This window comes from Bubalus kerabau, chromosome 1 (assembly GCF_029407905.1).
Source record: "Bubalus kerabau isolate K-KA32 ecotype Philippines breed swamp buffalo chromosome 1, PCC_UOA_SB_1v2, whole genome shotgun sequence".
NCBI lineage: Eukaryota > Metazoa > Chordata > Mammalia > Artiodactyla > Bovidae > Bubalus > Bubalus kerabau.
Window position 1 is genome coordinate 263,447,701 of NC_073624.1, and position 20,919 is coordinate 263,468,619.

Below are 20,919 nucleotides of genomic sequence, written 5' to 3' on the forward strand. Positions count from 1 at the left end.
GCAGCAGCAGCAGCTACTGCATTGCAGGCAGACTCTTTAACAGCTGAGCCACAAGGGAAGCCCATGTAGAGATAACCAAATTCAGTCTACTTCACCATTTAAACATAGTTCGAAGTCACTGCTTTTCTTTCATAAAGCAGGGCTACTAGCCCTTTGGCATTAAGTGAAAGAAATCAAGGTAAGATACTTGGAGTACAATAAGGCTTCCTACATTTCTCCTGCCCCTGGGCCTTTGTTTCAAAAATACATCTTTGAGGTTAGAAAATGATGACCTGAAGTTAGAAAATGACTGCTATAATGTTTGGTCTAAAGAAAGTGTTAGTTGCTCAATTGTGTCTGACTCTTTGAGACCCCATGGACTGTAGCCCATCACGCTCCTCTGTCCATGGACTCCAGGCAGGATATCGGAATGGGTAGCTGTTCCCTCCTCCAGGGGATCTTCCCATCTCAGGGACTGAACCTGGGTCTCCTGCATTACAGGCAGATTCTTTACCATTTGAGCTGCCAAGGAAGCCCCAAGAATACTGGCTGCTGCTGCTGCTGCTGCTAAGTCGTTTCAGTCGTGTCCGACTCTGTGCGACCCCACAGATGGAAGCCCACCAGGCCCCGCCGTCCCTGGGATTCTCCAGGCAAGAACACTGGAGTGGGTTGCCATTTCCTTCTCCAATGCATGGAAGTGAGAAGTGAAAGTGAAGGCGCTCAGTCGTGTCCGACTCTTAGCGACCCCATGGACTGCAGCCTACCAGGCTCCTCCGTCCATGGGATTTTCCAGGCAGGAGTACTGGAGTGGGGTGCCATTGGGAGCGGGCTGCTATTCCCTTCTCCAGGGGATCTTCCTACAGAGTAAATACTGTGTTTTTTGTTTTTTTTTTTTAAAAAGGAGTGAATAAACAGAAGATATTGTCAGACTTTGCTTAGTGAAAAGGAGGGTGAATTACAGGGGCCATCTGTGAAGTCAGTCTTGAGTGGTACAGAGCGAAGGGACAGATTGAAACAGGCCATATGGTGAAGAAACAGAACAAGACTTGATCCTAGAGTACCAGGCAGGAACCAGCTACTTAAGAGATTCAGGGTACTGGCCTTCCTGAAAACCAATGACTTGCTGTTTACCAGTGTTTTACTCTTTTAAGACCATACATAAAGCGATTTGATTTTAGCTTTTTTTTTTTTATAGTTATTTCCCTCAAAAATAATGTTTAGAAGGAAGAGAACAAAGGGAGCCATTTAATCTAAACAAAATGGCTCAGAGACTTAACTCTGTTTACTGGGTCCTTTTGCATTCTGCCAGATACTTCTTTAAAAAGTAAGTGGCTTCCGTGTTGGCTCAGATGGTAAAGTGTCTGCCTGCAATGCGGGAGACCTGGGTTCGATTCCTGGGTTGGGAAGACCCCCTGGAGAAGGAAATGGCAATCCACTCCAGCACTCTTGCCTGGAAAATCCCATGGACGGAGAAGCTTGATAACCTACAGTCCATGGGGTCGCAAAGAGTCAGACACGACTGAGCGACTTCACTTCTTCTTTAAAAATACATTTTATATATTTTTCTTTCTATTTCCATCTAGTCCACATTCATTTTTAACAACTTTATTGAGATATATAATTCACATACCACAATATTTGCTCATTTTAAGTACACAACTAAATGATTTCTACTATATTCACAGTTATGCAACTTTTACTACTATCTAATTTTATACTGGAGAAGGCAATGGCACCCCACTCCAGTACTCTTGCCTGGAAAATCCCATGGACGGAGGAGCCTGGTGGGCTGCAGTCCATGGGGTCGCTGAGGGTCGGACACGACTGAGCGCTTCACTTCCAATTTTCACTTTCATGCATTGGAGAAGGAAATGGCGACCCACTCCAGTGTTCTTGCCTGGAGAATCCCAGGGACGGGGGAGCCTGGTGGGCTGCCGTCTATGGGGTCGCACAGAGTCGGACACTACTGAAGTGACTTAGCAGCAATTTTATACCGTTTTCATTAGGTTCAAAAGAAACCCATTCTCCCTTCCTCTGCCGCCCCTGACAATCACTAATCTATTTTTTGTCTCTATGATAGTCACTCAGTCGTGTCCGACTCTGTGACCGCATGTACTATACAGTCCATGGAATTTCTAGACCAGAATACTGGAGTGGGTAGCCTTTCCATTCTCCAGGGGATCTTCCCAACCCAGGGACCGAACCCAGGTTTCCCACACTGCAGGCAGATTCTTTACCAGCTGAGCCACCAGGGAAGCCTGACTTTCTGTCTCTATGGATTTGTTTATTCTGGAAGTTTCTAATAAGTTGAGTCACACTATATGTACTCTGTGTGTATGGCTTTTTTCACTTAGCATGCAGGTTTTGAGATTCATCCCTGTTGTAGCATCTGTCAGTATTCCATTTCTTTTTAGTGGCTGAATAATATACTACTGTATGGATATGCCACATACTGTTTATCTATTTACCAGCTGATGGACACTTGGGTTCTTTCCACTTTGTACTACTATGAAAAATGCTGCTATGAACTCCTGTGTGCAAATCTTTGCACGGGCATATGTTTGCATTTCTTTTGTGTATATACCTAAGAGTAAAGTTATTGTGTTTATAACCATATGATGCTCAACATTGTACATGAGCATCCCCTATGCTTACCATTTTGAGGAACACCTGTCTCCAGTGTACCAAACATTCTTGAGGTATGAAAGAAAAAGTTTTAGACCAACATGTTCTGTTTCATTAGGGACAGTGAAGTAATTTCAAATAACTAAAGAGATAAACAAGCTAACCTTAAAACACCCAGCACCAGTTTGAAACCAAACTACAGAACGAGCACTGAAATACCTTGGAATTTAGTGACTCAAAAGTCATGTGAATGACATCAAGTGAACCCCAAAGATAGGTCTGCCGTTCCCTGGCTCAGTGACCAACATTCTGGCCTATTTCTGATGACCCAGCCTTTGCCTGGCATGTTGGTACTTGCACTGAAATTCATTCTCCCATGTTATTACATGAGGTAACATTGGAGACAATCAACTTTCAAAAAGTTTCCACTTTTAATTTTTATAGGACGAATCAAAACATTTTGAAATATATATAATGTTCAATTTTAACATTAAAAATTTTATCAGACTCTCCTATAATACTTGAGGGTGAGTATTTCAACTTGCTCCTTGATGTGACACCTGTGTTTAATCCTGGTGCTTAATCATAGGGCCTAGGGAGGCAAGAGTATTTAATAAATTGAAACTGAATTGTATTTACCTAAAATTCTAAAAATTAACTTTAATTTGCTAGATAGAAACTAAAACTAACATTCTGTGCAAGCAAATGTAACACATGAAACCACTATTTGCATATGTGTGTGAACGTGCATGGAGTGCACGTCTGAAAGTGCAGCATGACTGCCTTTATGAAAGAAGATAAGCATAACCACAAGTGATAAGCATTTCGGAAAATATATGGTGAATATTTTATGTTTCAGCAGGTCTCTTTCCCTGGAGGACAAACCTAAAGTACTCCTTTTACAACATCCTAACAGAAATCTACAAAGGGGAGTTAAAAAAGGACACACATTTTTGCAAACACATTTCATTCTTTCTGAAAAGATTTAAAAATCATATTTCTGCCCTGGGATTTAGTAGTCCTATGCTAAGCTCGGAGAGGAAAATACATTCAGTTTATCTGTCAGAACTACTTGGAATAAAAGCAGTCACCTTCAAGAAAGGCATATCACATAGAGTGACAAATGTCAGGCATAGTTTATAAAAATCCAATGCTATCAACATCTGATTGCTACTTTTAACCAATTCCTCAAAGCATACAGCCTAATTTTTAAATGTGAGATAGATATACAATTTTTTTTTCTCGAAATGCTAACAATATGACAACTTCATATCCTGGCTGTGAAAAGAAGCTAAATAAATCAATAGAGTTCTTGCAACACACACATTTTTTTTTTTTCCTATTAGGTGTGGAACATGTTGCCCTGTAGATTTCCTTTGTCAATAGAAAGCAAAATATATTTTAAAAATTAGATTTATACTCTAGGAAAGCAAATTAAATTTTATACCAACATGAATGGATAAAATCTGTGAAAATTTTTATGATCTGAGAAATAATAAAAAATGAAAGTATATATAGACTTTTATTCATGCTTTAAAGCAAATCCACTATCTATGTTTTATATTAAAAAAAAACAGAGGCAGTGCTTGGTATAAAATGTTCTGCAATTCTGGTTTAAATTAGCAATTTAAATTTGTTGAATGAGGTTACTATGCAATATCTAATGCACAAATCACAGAGCTCTGAGTACTTGTAGAGTTGTTTAAAAATGTATCAAAAGGCCACAGGTTAACAATAATGAATGTATGTTACATTATTATTATTATTAAAATATGCAACCTTTGATAATAATTTATTTGCTTTACAAATGCATTGGGGGGTTAAAATTTTTCTATTCATCTGTGACAGACCGTGAAATTCAATATTGCTCACCATGACCAATCCATGAAATTTGTCAACTTTGTTCCTGATTTTCACAGGGCCTTCCCCTTAGATGAAATGACCCATTGAACTAAGAGCACAGTAATTTTTTCATCTATGGTAAATCAGTTTAGTTTACTAGGATTTATTATGGGCTTCAGAACTTGAGCTTTTTGTGATTATGCACCATTATACATATAATCCCAAATTTATGGCAATTTATCTCATTATTTCTTTCCCTTTCTGAAAGAATTCTCCATTTCTAAAATTAGGTCTCAACGGAAAGGTTGCCAGAAGAAGCAATCTGTAAACAACGGGTCTGTTGAAAGTTCAAGAGTGGGTGAAAATTACAGGGAAATTTTGAAAAAACTTGTTAATTACCCTTAGAATTCCTAACACAAAATTTACCGAAAATCAAGATTTATATATTGCCTTTACCAGGATGGTACAGAAACAAATACTTTGTCAAATTTATTTTAAGAAATACAAGTCTGTATAATTTTTACTATCCAAGAAACTAAGAATATGCAATATTTAATCTTTTAAGATAAATTGACTACGTTGGAGGAGGGTTTAAACGAAAGTATATTAATGTTTCATTATAAGATTTACTCTAACTTCTTTTATCATATTACATATTTGAATGAAATTAACCAGAAAAGCAGTTCAATTTTTTTTTATTTTCCTGAATCTTATTTGTTTAGTTAAGTAAATATTTCAACATTTAAAAAATCATTACTTACTCCTATTTCCACTTCCCATTACTAGCCCAGTCACTAAGTCCAACACTAAAAATGCAAATCTATGGCAGAGTAAATGGAAACATTATGTCTCTTCTAGACTAGAGAGCATTTTATAATCATTTAAAAAATCTTTTTGATTAGAGAAAATCGTTTATATCAAATTAAAAGATATTTTTAGAGGAGCATAAAGCCATTGGGATATGATTTATTTTTTCACAGACAAATCAATCCATGAATAAAATTTGAGCATTTAAACAACTCAAATAATGATGCTCAAAACATTCCTGCTTGTATTTAGAGCCTTATCAACTGAACAGGATTAATCAATAGAGAAATACCACATATTTAGGATCAAATAACTTCGAGAATGAAGAAACCCCTGTTGGTTAGAGTTAGTTTTGTAAAATGGTTCAATTCACAATATCACAACTGTGCTTCAATAAATTTCTACTTGCTACTTCACACAATTCAGTAAGCAGCATAAAATTACATTATTTTCCATATCATAGTAGCTAAAAAGAAAATACATTTGATACTTACTGGTGTAATTGTGTTAATGGTGAAGTCAAAATAACTAATGTTGTGAAGAGATTATTACAGTGGGTATGAATTTTAAAAATTTTATCATCTACATATGCATGAGGATTCAAAAGCTTCTGTACAGATGTGCAAACTGACCATAACATGTTCTCAGTGCAAATTAAAATTGTTGTGACATCAAGTCTGTTGGAAAGAAAAAGAAGAAAATCATGTTAAAATTGTTCTCTCTGCTTGGTAGGCACACTATCATTTATATCTATTATATTAAACATATGTAAGAATAGAAATATTTGCTTCGATATCAGAGATTCAGAGATCAAAAACAGACAAAGCATCAAAGATAGATTTTGAGTTTGCAAGTGTTAGCTGACCCATAATACCATGCATTGGGCTTCCCTGATGGCTCAGCAGAAAGAAACTGCCTATAATGCAGGAGACAGGAGATGCGAGTTCAATCCCTGAGTCAGGAAGATCCCCTGGAGGAGGAAATGGCAACCCACTCTAGTATTCTGGTTTGGAAAATCCCACAGATGGAGAAGTCTGACGAGCTACAGTCCAAAGGGTTGCAAAGAGTCGGACACGACTGAGCACGACACCATTCATTATCTTTAGAGACAATGACGTCTATAGCAGTGAAGTGTTGCAGAAGTGCTTTTTTTAAAAAAGAAAAACAGTCTGTTTTGCATTATCAAGATCCTCTTCAAGAATCTCAAGAGCGTTTCTTTGAAATTAAATTCAGCAAAAGAAAAGTCACGTTAAAAGAAAGTTCTCTATTATCCACATACATGTGATAGGTAAAAATTTGATAGCAGAACAATCTTCTCATCCAAGTACAAGGTATCAAAAGAAAGGTACAAGATTGAGCAATATGTTCTCCTAGCATGTGGGAGGTGAAAAAAAAAGGCACCAGAGGCACAAATGAAAAAGCTTACAGTTTCAGAACTTTGCAATATTAAATAAATTTGTCACAAATATTTGCCACAAATTTAATACTTGTTCTCCTTACATGTATATGCAAATAATATTAATTTATATTAATAGCAAACAATATAAATTAAAATATTAATATCAAATAAATATTTTCCTTGCATATATATATTCAAACCAGTCAATCCTAAAGGAAATCAACCTTGAATATTCATTGGAAGAACTGATACTGTAGCTTAATCTCTGATACTTTGGCCACTTGATGTGAAGAGCTGAATCACTGGGAAAAAACCCTGATGCTGGCAAAGATTGAAGGCAGGAGAAGGGGATGACAGAGGATGAGATGGTTGGATGGAATCACCAACTCAATGAACATGAGCTTGAGCAACCTCTGGGAGATGGTGATGGACAGGGAAGCCTGGCGTGCTGCAGTCCATGGAGTCGCAAAGAGTCGGACACAACTGAGTGACTGAACAATATATAGAGAGCACAGTTTTTGTTATATGACAGTTGGAAGCTAGAATTCTAAGAGCATCCAGAATCATCCTTAGGAAGGTTTAATTGTAGTTTGCATCTACTCATTCTAATTGCTAATTAAAGAATTGCAAATCCAAGGTGTATATATATATATATATATATATATACACACAGACACAAACAAACACATGCCTGTGAAATCTGATTTCTACAAAATGGATATTTTATAATTAATCATTCAAATAAAAATATGTAACTTATAAAAACTAGGAAAGAACTCTAGCTTTGCAAGATGTTTTTATGTACCCAGAAAATAGAAGCCAAAAGTCTCTATAGTACAGTTAATTAACTAAATATACTACCTATTTCATGAGCTAATAGTAAATCTGATTTCATAAGTATCTTATAATGACTTGCCACCTCACAGTCAAAAGTGATGTAAGCTACATAAGGAAAAGAATGAAAGTATCCTTTGCCTTCAAAAGGAATTTTCCATCTCTTCTTCAGAATTCAATGGGTTTTTTTTTTTTTTTTAATGCTTGGTCAGTAATTCAAAACAGCTTGTTCAAAAATACCATATTTATGAAACACTGTAGCAAGACCTAAATGCCCTCACATGCATCATGCTTGATCAGAAAATAATTCCTACTGACAAAAATAATAAAGCCTCTGATGTCTTTAGGCTCTGCCTAACATATCTGAGCCTGGTGGGCTGCAGCCCATGGGGTCGTGACTGAGCGACTTCCCTTTCACTTTTCACTTTCATGCATTGGAGAAGGAAATGGCAACCCACTCCAGTGTTCTTGCCTGGAGAATCCCAGGGACGGCGGAGCCTGGTGGGCTGCCGTCTGTGGGGTCACACAGAGTCGGACACAACTGAAGCGACTTAGCAGCAGCAGCAAATTATCTGAAAAAAAAAATTTTTATACCTAAAAGGCAGGTCTCAATTACATTAATCAGAATGTTTATAAAAACAAAAGGCTTCACTTTGTATAGACCATTGTTGGCATGTACGCACATTTTTGTAATATTCTTTGCCTAGACAACCCATAGAATTGGCCTGTTCAGTTCAGTTCAGTAGGTCGGTTGTGTCTGACTCTTTGCAACCCCATGGACTGCAGCACGCCAGGCCTCCCTGTCCATCACCAACTCCTGGACCTGGCTCAAACTCATGTCCACGAGTCGGTGATGCCATCCAACCATCTCATCCTCCGCCATCCCCTTCTCCTCCCGCCTTCAGTCTTTCCCAGCATCAGGGTCTTTTCCAATGAGTCAGTTCTTCGCACCAGGTGGCCCAAGTATTGGAGTTTCAGCTTCAGCATCAGTCCTTCCAATGAATATTCAGGACTGATTTCCTTTAGGATTGGTTTCCTTTAGGATTGATTTCCTTTAGAATTGGCCTATAATTCAGTCTTTAAGACTTTATGACTGCTGCTCCTCATTTTCTGTGATTTCACATTTTGAACTATTTTTTAGTAATACATAATAAAAAGAAAAGGAAAAGAGGAAAGAAGTAATTAGAATATATTAAGAGAAAAATGATTAGACAAAAGAGTTTCCTTAATGAAGATGAACTACAATATTTTAAGGCATTAAATTAAAAAAAAAAAAAAAAAAAAAAAAAACACCCGAAAGTAAAATTCCTTGGTTGCCTGCAATTTCAGTCAAATTACTTCATCACAGCACCGCAGCTTTCCTCTCCAGTTTAGGACTTTAATTTTCTCTCTTTATCTTATTTATTAACCTTTGGATATCTATGTCCTAGACTGTAATACAACTTGACTCACTTTTTAGAAAAAAAGTGGGTTTTACATACAATTTTAAGGAGAAAAAAGAACAAAGTTATTTTGATTCAAGTTCCACATTTGCACTTAAGTATCTCAGGAGAATTGAATATGATTTCCTTTCAGATGTTAGAAACATTAAATATACAAGGAGTTACATCATGAGATTCAGAAGCACATTCTGCTTTATACACCTGACAAACATTTTCTTGAAAAGTAATGGTTTTCACAACTTCAGTTACCTTATCTGTAGGGTTCTCTTATAACTGGGATGGGCCTGGGCATATCTGGAGGCCAGGAGACCCAAAGACTTCTCCAGAACTTCTGCTAGTATCTCCTGGGCTAATTTAGGGGGCAGGATGGTCCAGAGATCGTGATGAAGCGCCCAGAAGAAATAATGCCACATCTGGAGCGAGAAGGAGCATCTTTCCCCCTGGCAAAACCAGCACACATTAAACAAGAGGATCGCATCTTACCAAATGTCAGTTTGCTTCCTATGAACTTAATTAGTTCAGGCTGAAAGGAAATAGCTGGAGAGTTTGACGCACTCGATGACCAAGAAAGATTTTTGACAAGATGTAAAACATTCTTATTGACAAAGGAACATATGTTTTATTTCAATTACGAGACCAGATATTCTAGTGTAAATCCAGACCACAAGCATTTAACCTAGGGTAGCCTTGATTTACCTACTCGTGGTCCGGAGTTTAAAATTTACTTTAAAATGATCATCTTTGTAGCTGCTAAACAAAGTCTTGCATAGTCTAAGATAGTGGGCTGATTCTTCTAAAATTAAAGAGTAATCTTTGAAATTAAGCATGTATATTCTTCTGGGCTTATTAACATCATTGAGATCACCTTAAAAATGGTTTAGATTTCACATTACAATGAAATGACAGGAGCAAACATAAACTTGCAGAGTGTGTACTTATCAACATGCGTGAAAACAAAGTGGGAGTCACCAAAGATGATTATATTAGGCTATTTCATCCATGGAGTTTCAACAACAGTACTAGAAACACATCCTAAAATGGTCTGATTTTGCAAGATTTCATAAAGCCCAGGCAGATGGTATCATCATTTCTTAGTATTTTTTACAGTACTTTACACTTCCGAAGGGCCAGGTTCTCATTCCTTTCTACCTCTTGACAGACCTCTTTTCTGTGTCAAATTTTCCCTGATCACAGAGTGAGACCCAACAGCAGCCAAAGCTAAGGGGAAACAGGCAGAAATGAGAAGGTCACCTCAAGTGAATTACAACTAATAATTAGTTAACAGGCTCTCAGGGAGGTGTGCTAGGAGTTTGCTCGTTTTCTTCAGACCAGATTAAAAGATTACTTGAAATACATTATTTGAAGTTTGAAGAATGTGTTCTTCTAAAACTATCCTGATTACGTTACTATATCAAAAGTTAAATGAGAAAAACTTATTTTATCTCTTAAGTAATCCTCTGACTTAAAATTTCTATTTCGCACACTCCTTATATTTCTCAAACAAACATCATTTTAAACAATTCCAATGTTCTCCTTAGTTCTCAGAAAACTAAGATCATGGCATCTGGTCCCATCACTTCATGGCAAATAGATGGGGAAACAGTGGAAACAATGGCTGACTTGATTTCTTGGGGCTCCAAAATCACTGCAGATGGTGACTACAGCCATGAAATTAAAAGACACTTGCTACTTGGAAGAAAAGTTATGACCAACCTAGACAGCATATTAAAAAGCAGAGACATTACTTTACCAACAGAGATCCGTCTAGTCAAAGCTATGATTTTTCTAGTAGTCATGTATGGATATGAGGGTTGGACTATAAAGAAAGCTGAGCACTGAAGAATTGATGCTTTTGAACTGTGGTGTTGGAGAAGACTCTTGAGAGTTCCTTGGACTGCAAGGAGATCCAACCAGTCCATCCTAAAGGAATCAGTCCTGAATATTCATTGGAAGGACTGATGTTGAAGCTGAAACTCCCATACTTTGGCCACCTGATGTGAAGAACTGACTCACTGGAAAAGACCTTGATGCTGGGAAAGACTGAAGGCAGGAGGAGAAGGGGATGACAGAGGATGAGATGGTTGGGTGACTCAATGGACATGAGTTTGAGTAAACTCCAGGAGTTGGGATGGATAGGGAGGCCCGGCATGCTGCAGTCCATGGGGTTGCAAAGAGTGAGACTGAGTGACTGAACTGAATTGAACTGATGTTCTCCTATACCTAAATTTGATAGTTTCTTATGTATATATTCTTTACATATTATTCTTCTGGTACTTTCTTTGATTACTAAAGTCTTTTGTAGTCACTATAATAATAATAATCTATAGTTATTATCTATTGACCTTCAAATGGAGTTTATGAGTAGAATTGTTCTTGCTGGGTGGAAAACTTGGATATCAAAATGTTGAAGAGTCAAGTTCAAACTGGTGGGGACTTCGACCACTTCTGATTTTCTGACTAGATGTACATCAAAACTGTTTTAAAAAAATTAATGCACAAGTTGCAAATCATAGTTTCTTATATTTTCTTTGTTGTGTGTTCTGTGATAAAGAATACTTTACAAAATTTCCTCAGCTAAGAAAGGAATTTTAATACTTTATTTTCTCTATTACTTTCTGTGTTGTACGTTAAGTAAAGCAAAACCAACCCAGCTGATATCATGGCTGGTCTGAATGATTTATACTTTCTCCATGTCGGTGAGTGGGTGCCCATGATAACATGGCCAACATGATTTCTCATATTATTTCTCCTTAATAGCCACCTTTGAGCAATAAATGAGAATATAAAAATAACTTTAGGCATACCTATTTCTTCCCCTAAAAGTGAAAGATACTTATTTTTAAGACTTTTAAAAATATAAACTTCATGTTCACTTAAAACCTTCCAAACTGGTCATCTGTCTCACAATTTTCTTCAAAATGTGTATAGTTTCTATGTATGCAAGGGCTTTCATTAAATTAAATGTGATTCATTTATTTTTCTGACCTGTTTCCCTATTTGTTGTCATTTCAAAAGTATTCTGCTAGTAAACATCTGTTATTTTTGTAGACCCGCTATAATACAAACAGATGTGAACTTTTATTTAGATTATATATCAGGAAACAAGCAGCTGGGCTTTATTATATAAGCCACTCAATATTATCTTTGAACAGACAATTCTTTATTCTTTGACTATTAGAAAACACAAGTTGCTAAAATTGAACAGATGTCAAGTATACTAAAAGCTTGATTTTAAACATGTAATTTGAACACCCACTGTGCCATCTGACCAGCACCTCATCAGAGAGATACTGAACTCTTTGGCTCTCTCAACCTGACAGTTCAGAAAGTGGAAATGATCTATCTAGGGCTCACTTGTTATCACAATACATGAGCAAATATTGCTCCATATCTTACAAATTCTCTATTTCTTTACTACACTCTGCACACGGTGATAGGATCCCCTGAGATCTCTATCTCACCCTCCACTTCCAGTCGGGCAGATTTCATCGCCTCGCCCCTTCAAACATTCCTACCAGTCCTGTTTCACAAATCAGCTGGAATAATGGGGCGAGACAGAGAGAGGGGTGTAGTAAACAGGATAAAACCATGTTGGGTACTCCAGTTATCAAAATCGCTTAAAATCTGTGTTGGTTTTAGAAGGTTCTTATTTTTGGTAAACAGAAAAGCAGTATCACTTTATTTTATTTTATTTTTTTCTGAGCATAAATAACCACCGCTAACTCTGCAATTAAATTGTAACTACTGACCATGTAAGTATATGGAAGCTACAGTACCATGTAATCACAGGCTAGCTATCTCGTTATTTCTGTCTTGGAAGCTAAAGCCTTGTCATAAGATCTAAGAGCTGAATGTTATGTGGTAATTTGTTGTTGTTGTTGTTTTTTCTTTTAAATACTTGGTAACTTCAATAACAGGTTCTCAATGCATCTACTTATTATTTATACCGTAGGACTCTTCCAGCTCCCAATTTGCATGAAAGGAAACATAATGTCCCTGTGTTGGACGGATAGTGACGGGATACCTGTTCTTCAATGGACACATCATATAAAATTGCTCATCAGCGCACTGACACGTTGAAATAGTTTGAAACATGAGATGGATTCATTTTCAACCTCTCTGTTTACCTCAAGGCAAATAAGGGAGCTGGGACGCGGCCAGGAGAGGGGAGACCAATACTTTTATTCTTATCTCAGGCTACCAGCTGCACCATACCACTTTCTCGTTTTCATTCTGCTCGCTGCTGTGTGAAGCGCGTCAGATTTGGAACACCCTATATAGATGCTTTCGCAGAGAGAAAAGGTATCTGGGAAGGGCCTCTAAAGGAGAGATGAAATGGTCTTAGAAAACGTGGAAAGCCCTTTTAAAAAGCTTCTAAGCTGCTCGTCTCTGTTGTGACAACATTTATTATGATAATAACCCAGGCATAAATGGAGCCATGGTGTCAGCAAGGCGACAGGAGTGAGTTCACTGAATAAAACTCCACTCTGTTTTTCTCAATACTCTACAGTTAGCAGGACAATCAAGAAACAAAATCACAAGCTTCAATCTGGAGGAAGGCATTCGTGGCAAAAACTACGGAAGGTGGGCTTGACTGATGACATTTTGAAAATGTTGATTATCTTGATTAAGATATTATAAATGTTTCACCCTGCTCTGAAATCCGCTTCAAGGGATTTCAAATACTGTGGTTTATGTGTAATCAATGGGATTCAGAGGAAGGGGAACTAATGAAGCTTGATGATGAATAATTTTAATTGATCCAGGTTTTGGTGGCACTAGGAATCATTAGGCTTTAATTCAGTAGAAATTTGGGATTTCAAAACATGGGTTAAATGAAAATAGGTAAGCTATAAATGATCAGATGGGTCTTAAAGCACACTCATAAGAACACACAATAAGAAGGGAAAACAAGTATAAAAAGAATAAAGCTGTTTAATAAAAAATCTTTATCAAACACAGATGGAAATATATAACAAGAAAAAAGTGCAAGGATACCTCTTACTGGTCCCTTTGAAAACAATACAAGGTTGTATATTATATTGTGGCATTGTTTTCTCCTTGAATTTTACTCGTATCCCATTACATTCCAACTATTATATAGCACGGAAACACTGCAGCTCAAATTAAGTTATTTTTACTTTTAAGCAGAAGGAGTGTTCTAATTATTTCAGGTTTTTAAGAACAGTGTTTTTCCAAGTATAATTTCAATATTTAAAAAATATTATCCTCACAGCCTTCGTGTGTTAGTAATGCCAAGCTCATGTTTCTAATTAGCCAGAAAGCAGGTAGGCAGTAAAACATATTTGTGTAAAAAGGAGGGATAGTAAACGTAACTTCACACCTCATAAAAAGCTTTGTAGTCATCCCAATGGTGGCTCTCAGCGTCCTGTAAAATGCTTGTAGCACAAACTCTGACGCAGTAGTCCGTAACCTGAAACTGCAGACTGTTGATGAATTCCTGGTATCGCTGGATAGGCACCAGGAATATGGGTCTGTGCAGAGGGAATGATCAAAGAGACAGAGATTTAAGGCCTGTGCAGTAGGAGGTAACAATCTCCAGTACTACAAATGGTTTTGATTATTAGATATCAATCATTCATTTCCTCCCAATGCTGAAGTCTGCATCCACAGTCACTTTCCAAAAAGAAAAAAAAAAAAGCTGGTCTTTGTTTTGCACGTCCTTTGAAAACGTACATCTGCTGTTCCGCAAATATGCGCTTCAACTTGAGACAAACTGCATTGTCAATACATCATTCAAAAATCAAAGTATTCTTTGTAAGCCTGTTATTAGAGATCAGTGCATTATTTAGGCATTAGGTTATCGTTATTACAGAGAACAACATGCATTTGTCAGAACCAACTTTTATAAAGCTATCACACGTCCCACAAACACAGTCTTTTTATTTTAAAAATTGTAATTTTGTAGCTGTCAATTATCTCATAAACTGTTTTACAATATTCTACAGAAATAAAGGGATTGCTGGCACATTTTGTTTATAAATTCGAGTATGAATCACAACATCTGACTACTTAAGGGAATTAAAGAAATATCATAGTTATATCCTACATCAAGCCAAATTTACTTTTATCTTTAGCTATTTTTAGTACACTCTCTTATGCTTCCTCTCGTTACTAGAAAGGGACTGCAAAGGCTGAATAAGGAATACAGACTAGATTCTTGGGCTCACACTGGAGTGTCCAGTCTACACGTTCCCTTTGCAAAGGGCCATGCCGTCTTCTAGAGAGTACAAGAGAAGCCAGATAGGCCACCTGATTATACATCTGGTCATTTCTGTTCTCTAGCCAGAAAACATTTGGTCTTTTTGGACCACAAATACATGAGAATTGAGACTGTCAATGCTTCCTTTTCACACATGAAGAATAGCGTCTATGAAACGGGCATTCTGAGATATGTTTACATTGGTCACAAGAATAGTCAGAAATGCATCTCTTCTCTAGGCCAGCTCCTAATGTCTAGTTGGTCTAGGAACCAAAGAGAACGGCATTTTCCACAAATATTGTTTTGTGTGACAGGGGAGAAGTTTATTTTTCCTTTCCAGTGTAATCTGTACAACGGGCCTTGTGGAATGGAAAGGCTTTGCTTGGTCACATCAGAACAGCATGCTGAAAATAGTTCCTCCAGACTACAGCGTCTGGGAAATGCAAAGGTCATCCCAGTGGGCCTTCAGAGGGAATACCTATCTTTCTTGCTATCTGTGTATCTGGTTTAATACAACCCATGCTCTACCTTTTTGACATTTCCTAGGCAAGATAAATGAAAATAATTCCCCATGTTTATTATTATTTTCTCCTTCTCAAATACCATTTTCAAGATTCCACTTCTGTGATACCCAAAGATAGATGATACTGCAAGCATGGCCATCAACTTAGTGTAAATGACACTCACTTCTTAGCATTTTCTTTCATCACATGATCATATTGCATAAAACGCTGGAAGACATACACAGCCGTGGAGAGCAGGGTGTGCAGGTTTTTCAGGGGTACTTTGGAGGGAAACTCCTTGCTTCTCTCCTGCAGTTTGGCCAGGACAGCTGTTGCCACTTTACAACAGGCCTCCACAAAGTTTGCTCTAATTTCCTGAAAAGAATCATCTCTGCATGCCAGAGCCAGTGGAAGCATTATGTCAAGTTTTTCCATGATGTCAGAACAAAACTAGGGAGAAATAAATGTAGCACTGAGTTATTTGTATTCTGACAGTGCCATGTAATTTATGTACAGGGAGACTAAATTCCAAAATAATGAACTTGGCATCAAACATAAATATAATGACACAACTTTATAATAACCGATGTCTCAGTGGTAGAAAGTTAAATGTTTTATGTCAAATAAAGAAATACAAAAATGATACTTCTCTATATATAAACTTCAAACCTTATGCCTACCAGAGAGACATTATGAAAAACTCAGGAAATAGCTTTCCATGACAATACTTTTATTTGTAGTTAATTGAATTCAGAAAGTATGTATCCATGATTACATTATTTTTGACTTACTCCCGGGTTTGTTTGTTTGTTTGTTTTGGCTAAACTGTCATAAAAGTGTTTTTTTTAATTAATCACCACATATAAATGAAGCTGTATCAGTTTAACTTAAATAATCTAAGAGCATCAGAAACAATCTCATGTAGCATTTTCTTATTGATAGAGTCAGCAACTTTTAGGAGTGATGCGCTTAGCGTTTCACTAGTTATTATGAATTTACTCCTTCTTAACGGCAAAGGAGGTGTGATGGATGGATGCATGAAAAGGCTCACTTGCCTCTTCTCCAGAGAGGTCAACAGTGTTTCTGGGTAATGTACTGGAGCTTCAGGTGGCAGTGGGGGATTAAGGTCACTTTTGAAAACTCTCTTTCAAAAACACTTCAATGAGGGGTTGCTGACCCCACTGTAGACTGAATATGGAGTAACTCTTATTTCTCCATTTCCATAACTACTTCCTATTTTCTCAGTATGTTCTGTGACTCTCAAAACAAAGATGTAAGACTGATGCTAATGGAATGTTTACTAAGATGTAAATCAAGATTTAAAGGTTGCCCAAACCAATAAAAGACAACAACTCCTTCAACCTCCTAAATTTCTCCTGCGGGGGGCGGTCATTCAAAGGTATCACACAAACAGGCTGTTCCCCAGGTCCCCAGGAAGTCACAGAGGCCCTCTCTTTAGCTGCTTCAGATTCATGGAGCAAAAAGTTGGCACCAGGTTTGAGTCCTTTTTTGTTAGCACAGTGGTCCATGGATACCAGGAAAACACAGTGCTGGGTCAAGTGCCAAGGGTTTCCCAAGAGATCCCATCATTTTTCTGTTGGTTCCCTTTGTGATGGTTTATATGAAGAAAAATCTCATATGCCAATCTAATTCGAAAGGATTTCATTTAACACTTGCCTTTGCAATTTTCTTTGGTTGGTCTGCTTCAGGAACCACATAGCTATCTTGCCAAACTGGCAGGACATTTACAAGGTCCAAAGCATAGCTGACAGTTGAAAACCTTTCATTCTGTTCCTGTTGGAGAATTTTTGCAGAAAAATCTTCAATGGCTGTTGTTATACTATGTGCCATGGGAAGAGATACTTTTTTAAATGCACTTCTCCAGCCAAAATCTAATAAAGTAGCCTGAAATATAAATTTATGTTCAGTTATATTAATCTTAACAACAAGTGTTTCTAGTGTTATAGATATAAAAGCATTACTTTCATTCAGCATGTTGAATATAGGTATTCTTTGATAAACTGTAAAAGCCATTCTTATAACCTGAAAATATTACCCAGTGAATAAAGCAATATACAAAACATGTGCATTCTTTATACACAGTAATATACTGACATTTCAATTTAATTCATCAGTGGATTTAATCAAAAACTTTTTTTTCAAAATTTAATCTCTTAAATATAGTTCAATAAAACCATCTTTATGAGAGCTGAAAGTTCCACTTACTATTTATCACGTAAAGCAACCTTTAAATTCAATATATTTAATAAAGTCTAAATTAGATTTTTATAGTCTTTTTTATAGTTTATTGTTAACAAGTATTGCGACATAAGACAGCATTTAATATTCAATCTTTTATTTCTTTTTCACTGTCAGAAATCCAGACAAGCCAAAAAAATAGCAATAAGAAATAAATTTCTTGGAGAAAATATACCACTGCATGTTTCTAGATTTTTATTGCTGTAGAGTTTTATTTTGTTTCTCCACCCATAAAGTGGTAAGCATCACTACTTTTGTTCCAGAAAATGAGGAATTAAAATAATTTGCATTGCTCTGTATGTGGGCAGTGGGAAGGCTGGCATGGAGGCCGGTGTTATTTTGGGGATTTTTTTTGGTCTTTGGCTCATGTGGCAATATATTTACAAATGGATATATCCCTCAAGCCCTCTAATATACTCTAAAGTGTAAATACATTATGGATAGTAGGCTGAATCTATGCTTAGTACTAAACTTTTCCTTCTTTAGTGTGATCTTACTAATAGCAATAATTTATCTACCCCCAACTTCAGAAGACTCTAGGCTTGATATTTCTAACTGAATTACTTATTTTTCTGGATTTCAAGTTTTCTGTTGCAAAAATAAAAGAGCTGAATTGAGTGATTTCTATAGTTCCTTTCAGTCTAAAATTACTGAGATTATGATCATTAGCTTAATTTTCTTGTATACAAAATTCTCACTAAGCATTAATCTAATGCTTTTTGTATATGCAGAACAAATAAAGGTGATTTATCTTCTAGAGCTAAAATTCTATGATTCCATAACTCCCTAATCAGAAAAAGTGGCTCTCCTCATTAAGCCTGTAATTAAGATGTAATTCTCATATCCTTTCTAAAGTTTATTTGGACCTTTAGCATCATAGGGCCTGCTTAAAGATATATCTCTCATCTTTTTATTACATAAAATGAATCAACCATTTAATCTACTCAGCTCCTATAGTTTCTTTTCTCCTAAGTGAAACTTTGCAAGTGCCATGCATGTAGTCCTATGCCATATAGGTATTTTCTTGAGACACGTTTATGATAGAAATATGAAAAGGAACCTACCTTCATAAAAATTAACCACGACAATAAAACTCTGCTTTTTTGTTCCCCCACCAGGGAATGTCTATTCATTAAAATCATTCATTCATGCACTCAAGGAAATATGTTATGGGGAAAATTGCCATTAATTACCATGGTCACAGTGACTTTGAGGGTGGTGTGTGTGCCATAATGATTACCTTCATCCACAGTCATTTATATGTGATTTTAATACCTTTGAAGGTATCTGTTCAAAATATGGAAAAGCAAGAACATTAATAGCTGCTTTAAAAAAAAAAAAACTGAAAACATTTACTACTCAAATCTCCTCCTAGAAGTCTATTTATTTACATAAGACATCATTGGCTTACTTCTACTCTTCCCATCTGATGTTTGGAATCATAGACATTCCAGTTAGAATGCAGAACATTTATTAGTTGATCCAAGAAAGAAGAGGAAATAATATGGTTTTCTGTTCTGTGTGCCAAGGAGCTCCCCACTGAATCCCTTTCTTCTATTACCTAATGCTAATTTCTTAATATCTACTCTGATTTTTTATTAAAACACGATGTATAGGGACTTCCCTGGTGGTCCAGTGGCTGAGACTCCAGGCTCCCAATGCAAGGAGCCCAGGTTCGATCCCTGATAAGGGAACTAGACGCCACATGATGCAACTAAAAGTTTGCACATCACCACTAGAAGATTCTACCTGCTGCCACTAAAGAGCCCACAACGTCACAATGAGGGAAAGAGGGCGACCTGCCCTGTGGACCAGAAACTAGAGAGAGGACTGTATGTGGGGAGAAGCGTGGAGGAGGAGAAGGAGCCATAGCTACTCTTGGACATGTTCCCTAACACAGAGCGAGCGGAAGAAATCCCCTGATTTTCTCTAACATCTACCTTCCAGTCTCCCCTCAGTGCTTTTCATTGGCCAAACCTTCCCAGGTCCAGAAAGCAAGAACACCCGGAGGATGTCTTTCTCTAAAATACAGAACGAAATAGAGGAAGAGTGGTCATGGATCTGAGAAAAAACAGGGACCCGTGGAGCACACTAAAATAAGAGGCCAGTTCAAACTACTCTCTCCTTGTTCCTTCCCTTTTTAATTACCACTTTGTCACTTTTCAACAGCTGTCTACAGTCCAAATTTTCAAGGTGTAGTCCCTGAGTTGGGATGAGAACAAAGATCTCTTTACCACCAGTTCCCTACTGCTTCCATGGAACATACTGTGCAACAGAGCAGTGTTCCCACTAAATTCAATTTTCATCAAAATCTGTAAGCCAATTTTTCTTTTTTAGTGGCAAAGGGTAAAAATCAAGATGTTCTGATTCATAATGGAGTCACAGGAAAATGAGAATGTTACTGCATATGCATAAAAAACCACCACTCATTTTTCTTCACTTACCTCTGTTACTGGTAGCAGTTGCTCTGAAGTAATACTGGTCTCATTTGTTCTAGGTTTCTCTACTACAACTTCTCTATTGGATGTCTCCAAAATTCCTATGCAATAAAAAGGAAACAAACACACAAACGTACATTAAGAAAAACAAACCATTGTGATCAGTAGGTTAAACTTACTAATTATGTAGAAAAGCTCCATCTACAGTACACACACACACACATCAAGATACAAAGAACACAGTCCAAAACATGTAGGGTGATATCTCCATGATGATAATGACAGAATCAAAATACAGAGTCCTTTTCTATACATACAACTTGATGGAATTTATATGCTATTTATATTCATATTTGATGTACATGCAGGTATATATAATCTGTAAAGATCATATCCTTTTATAATTAATTCATTTTCATGTTAATAATGTAGGATAAATTGAGTACAAACTAAATATTAATTTCCTTGTTCATTTAAAATGTTAAATTCCAAAGTACTGCTTTAAAAGCTGGTGGTCTTCCTTAACACATTAATATTTCTTATTTGGAAGCAAGAGAACAAAAACATG

General features: G+C 36.8%; 1 protein-coding gene across 3 annotated transcripts in view; it reads right to left on the bottom strand.

Moving 5' to 3' along the window:
• Positions 1-20,919, bottom strand: part of KIAA0825 (KIAA0825 ortholog) — a 441,670-nt gene that overhangs the window by 288,244 nt on the left and 132,507 nt on the right. For all 3 annotated transcript variants that reach the window (XM_055564899.1, XM_055564898.1, XM_055564900.1), the window contains exons 7-12: positions 20,358-20,452; positions 17,332-17,559; positions 15,839-16,104; positions 14,273-14,423; positions 9,178-9,368; positions 5,748-5,930 (exon numbers count right to left, since the gene is read on the bottom strand). In XM_055564899.1, coding sequence (XP_055420874.1) covers positions 5,748-5,930; positions 9,178-9,368; positions 14,273-14,423; positions 15,839-16,104; positions 17,332-17,559; positions 20,358-20,452 — 1,114 coding nt within the window. The remainder of the gene's footprint in view (positions 1-5,747; positions 5,931-9,177; positions 9,369-14,272; positions 14,424-15,838; positions 16,105-17,331; positions 17,560-20,357; positions 20,453-20,919) is intronic.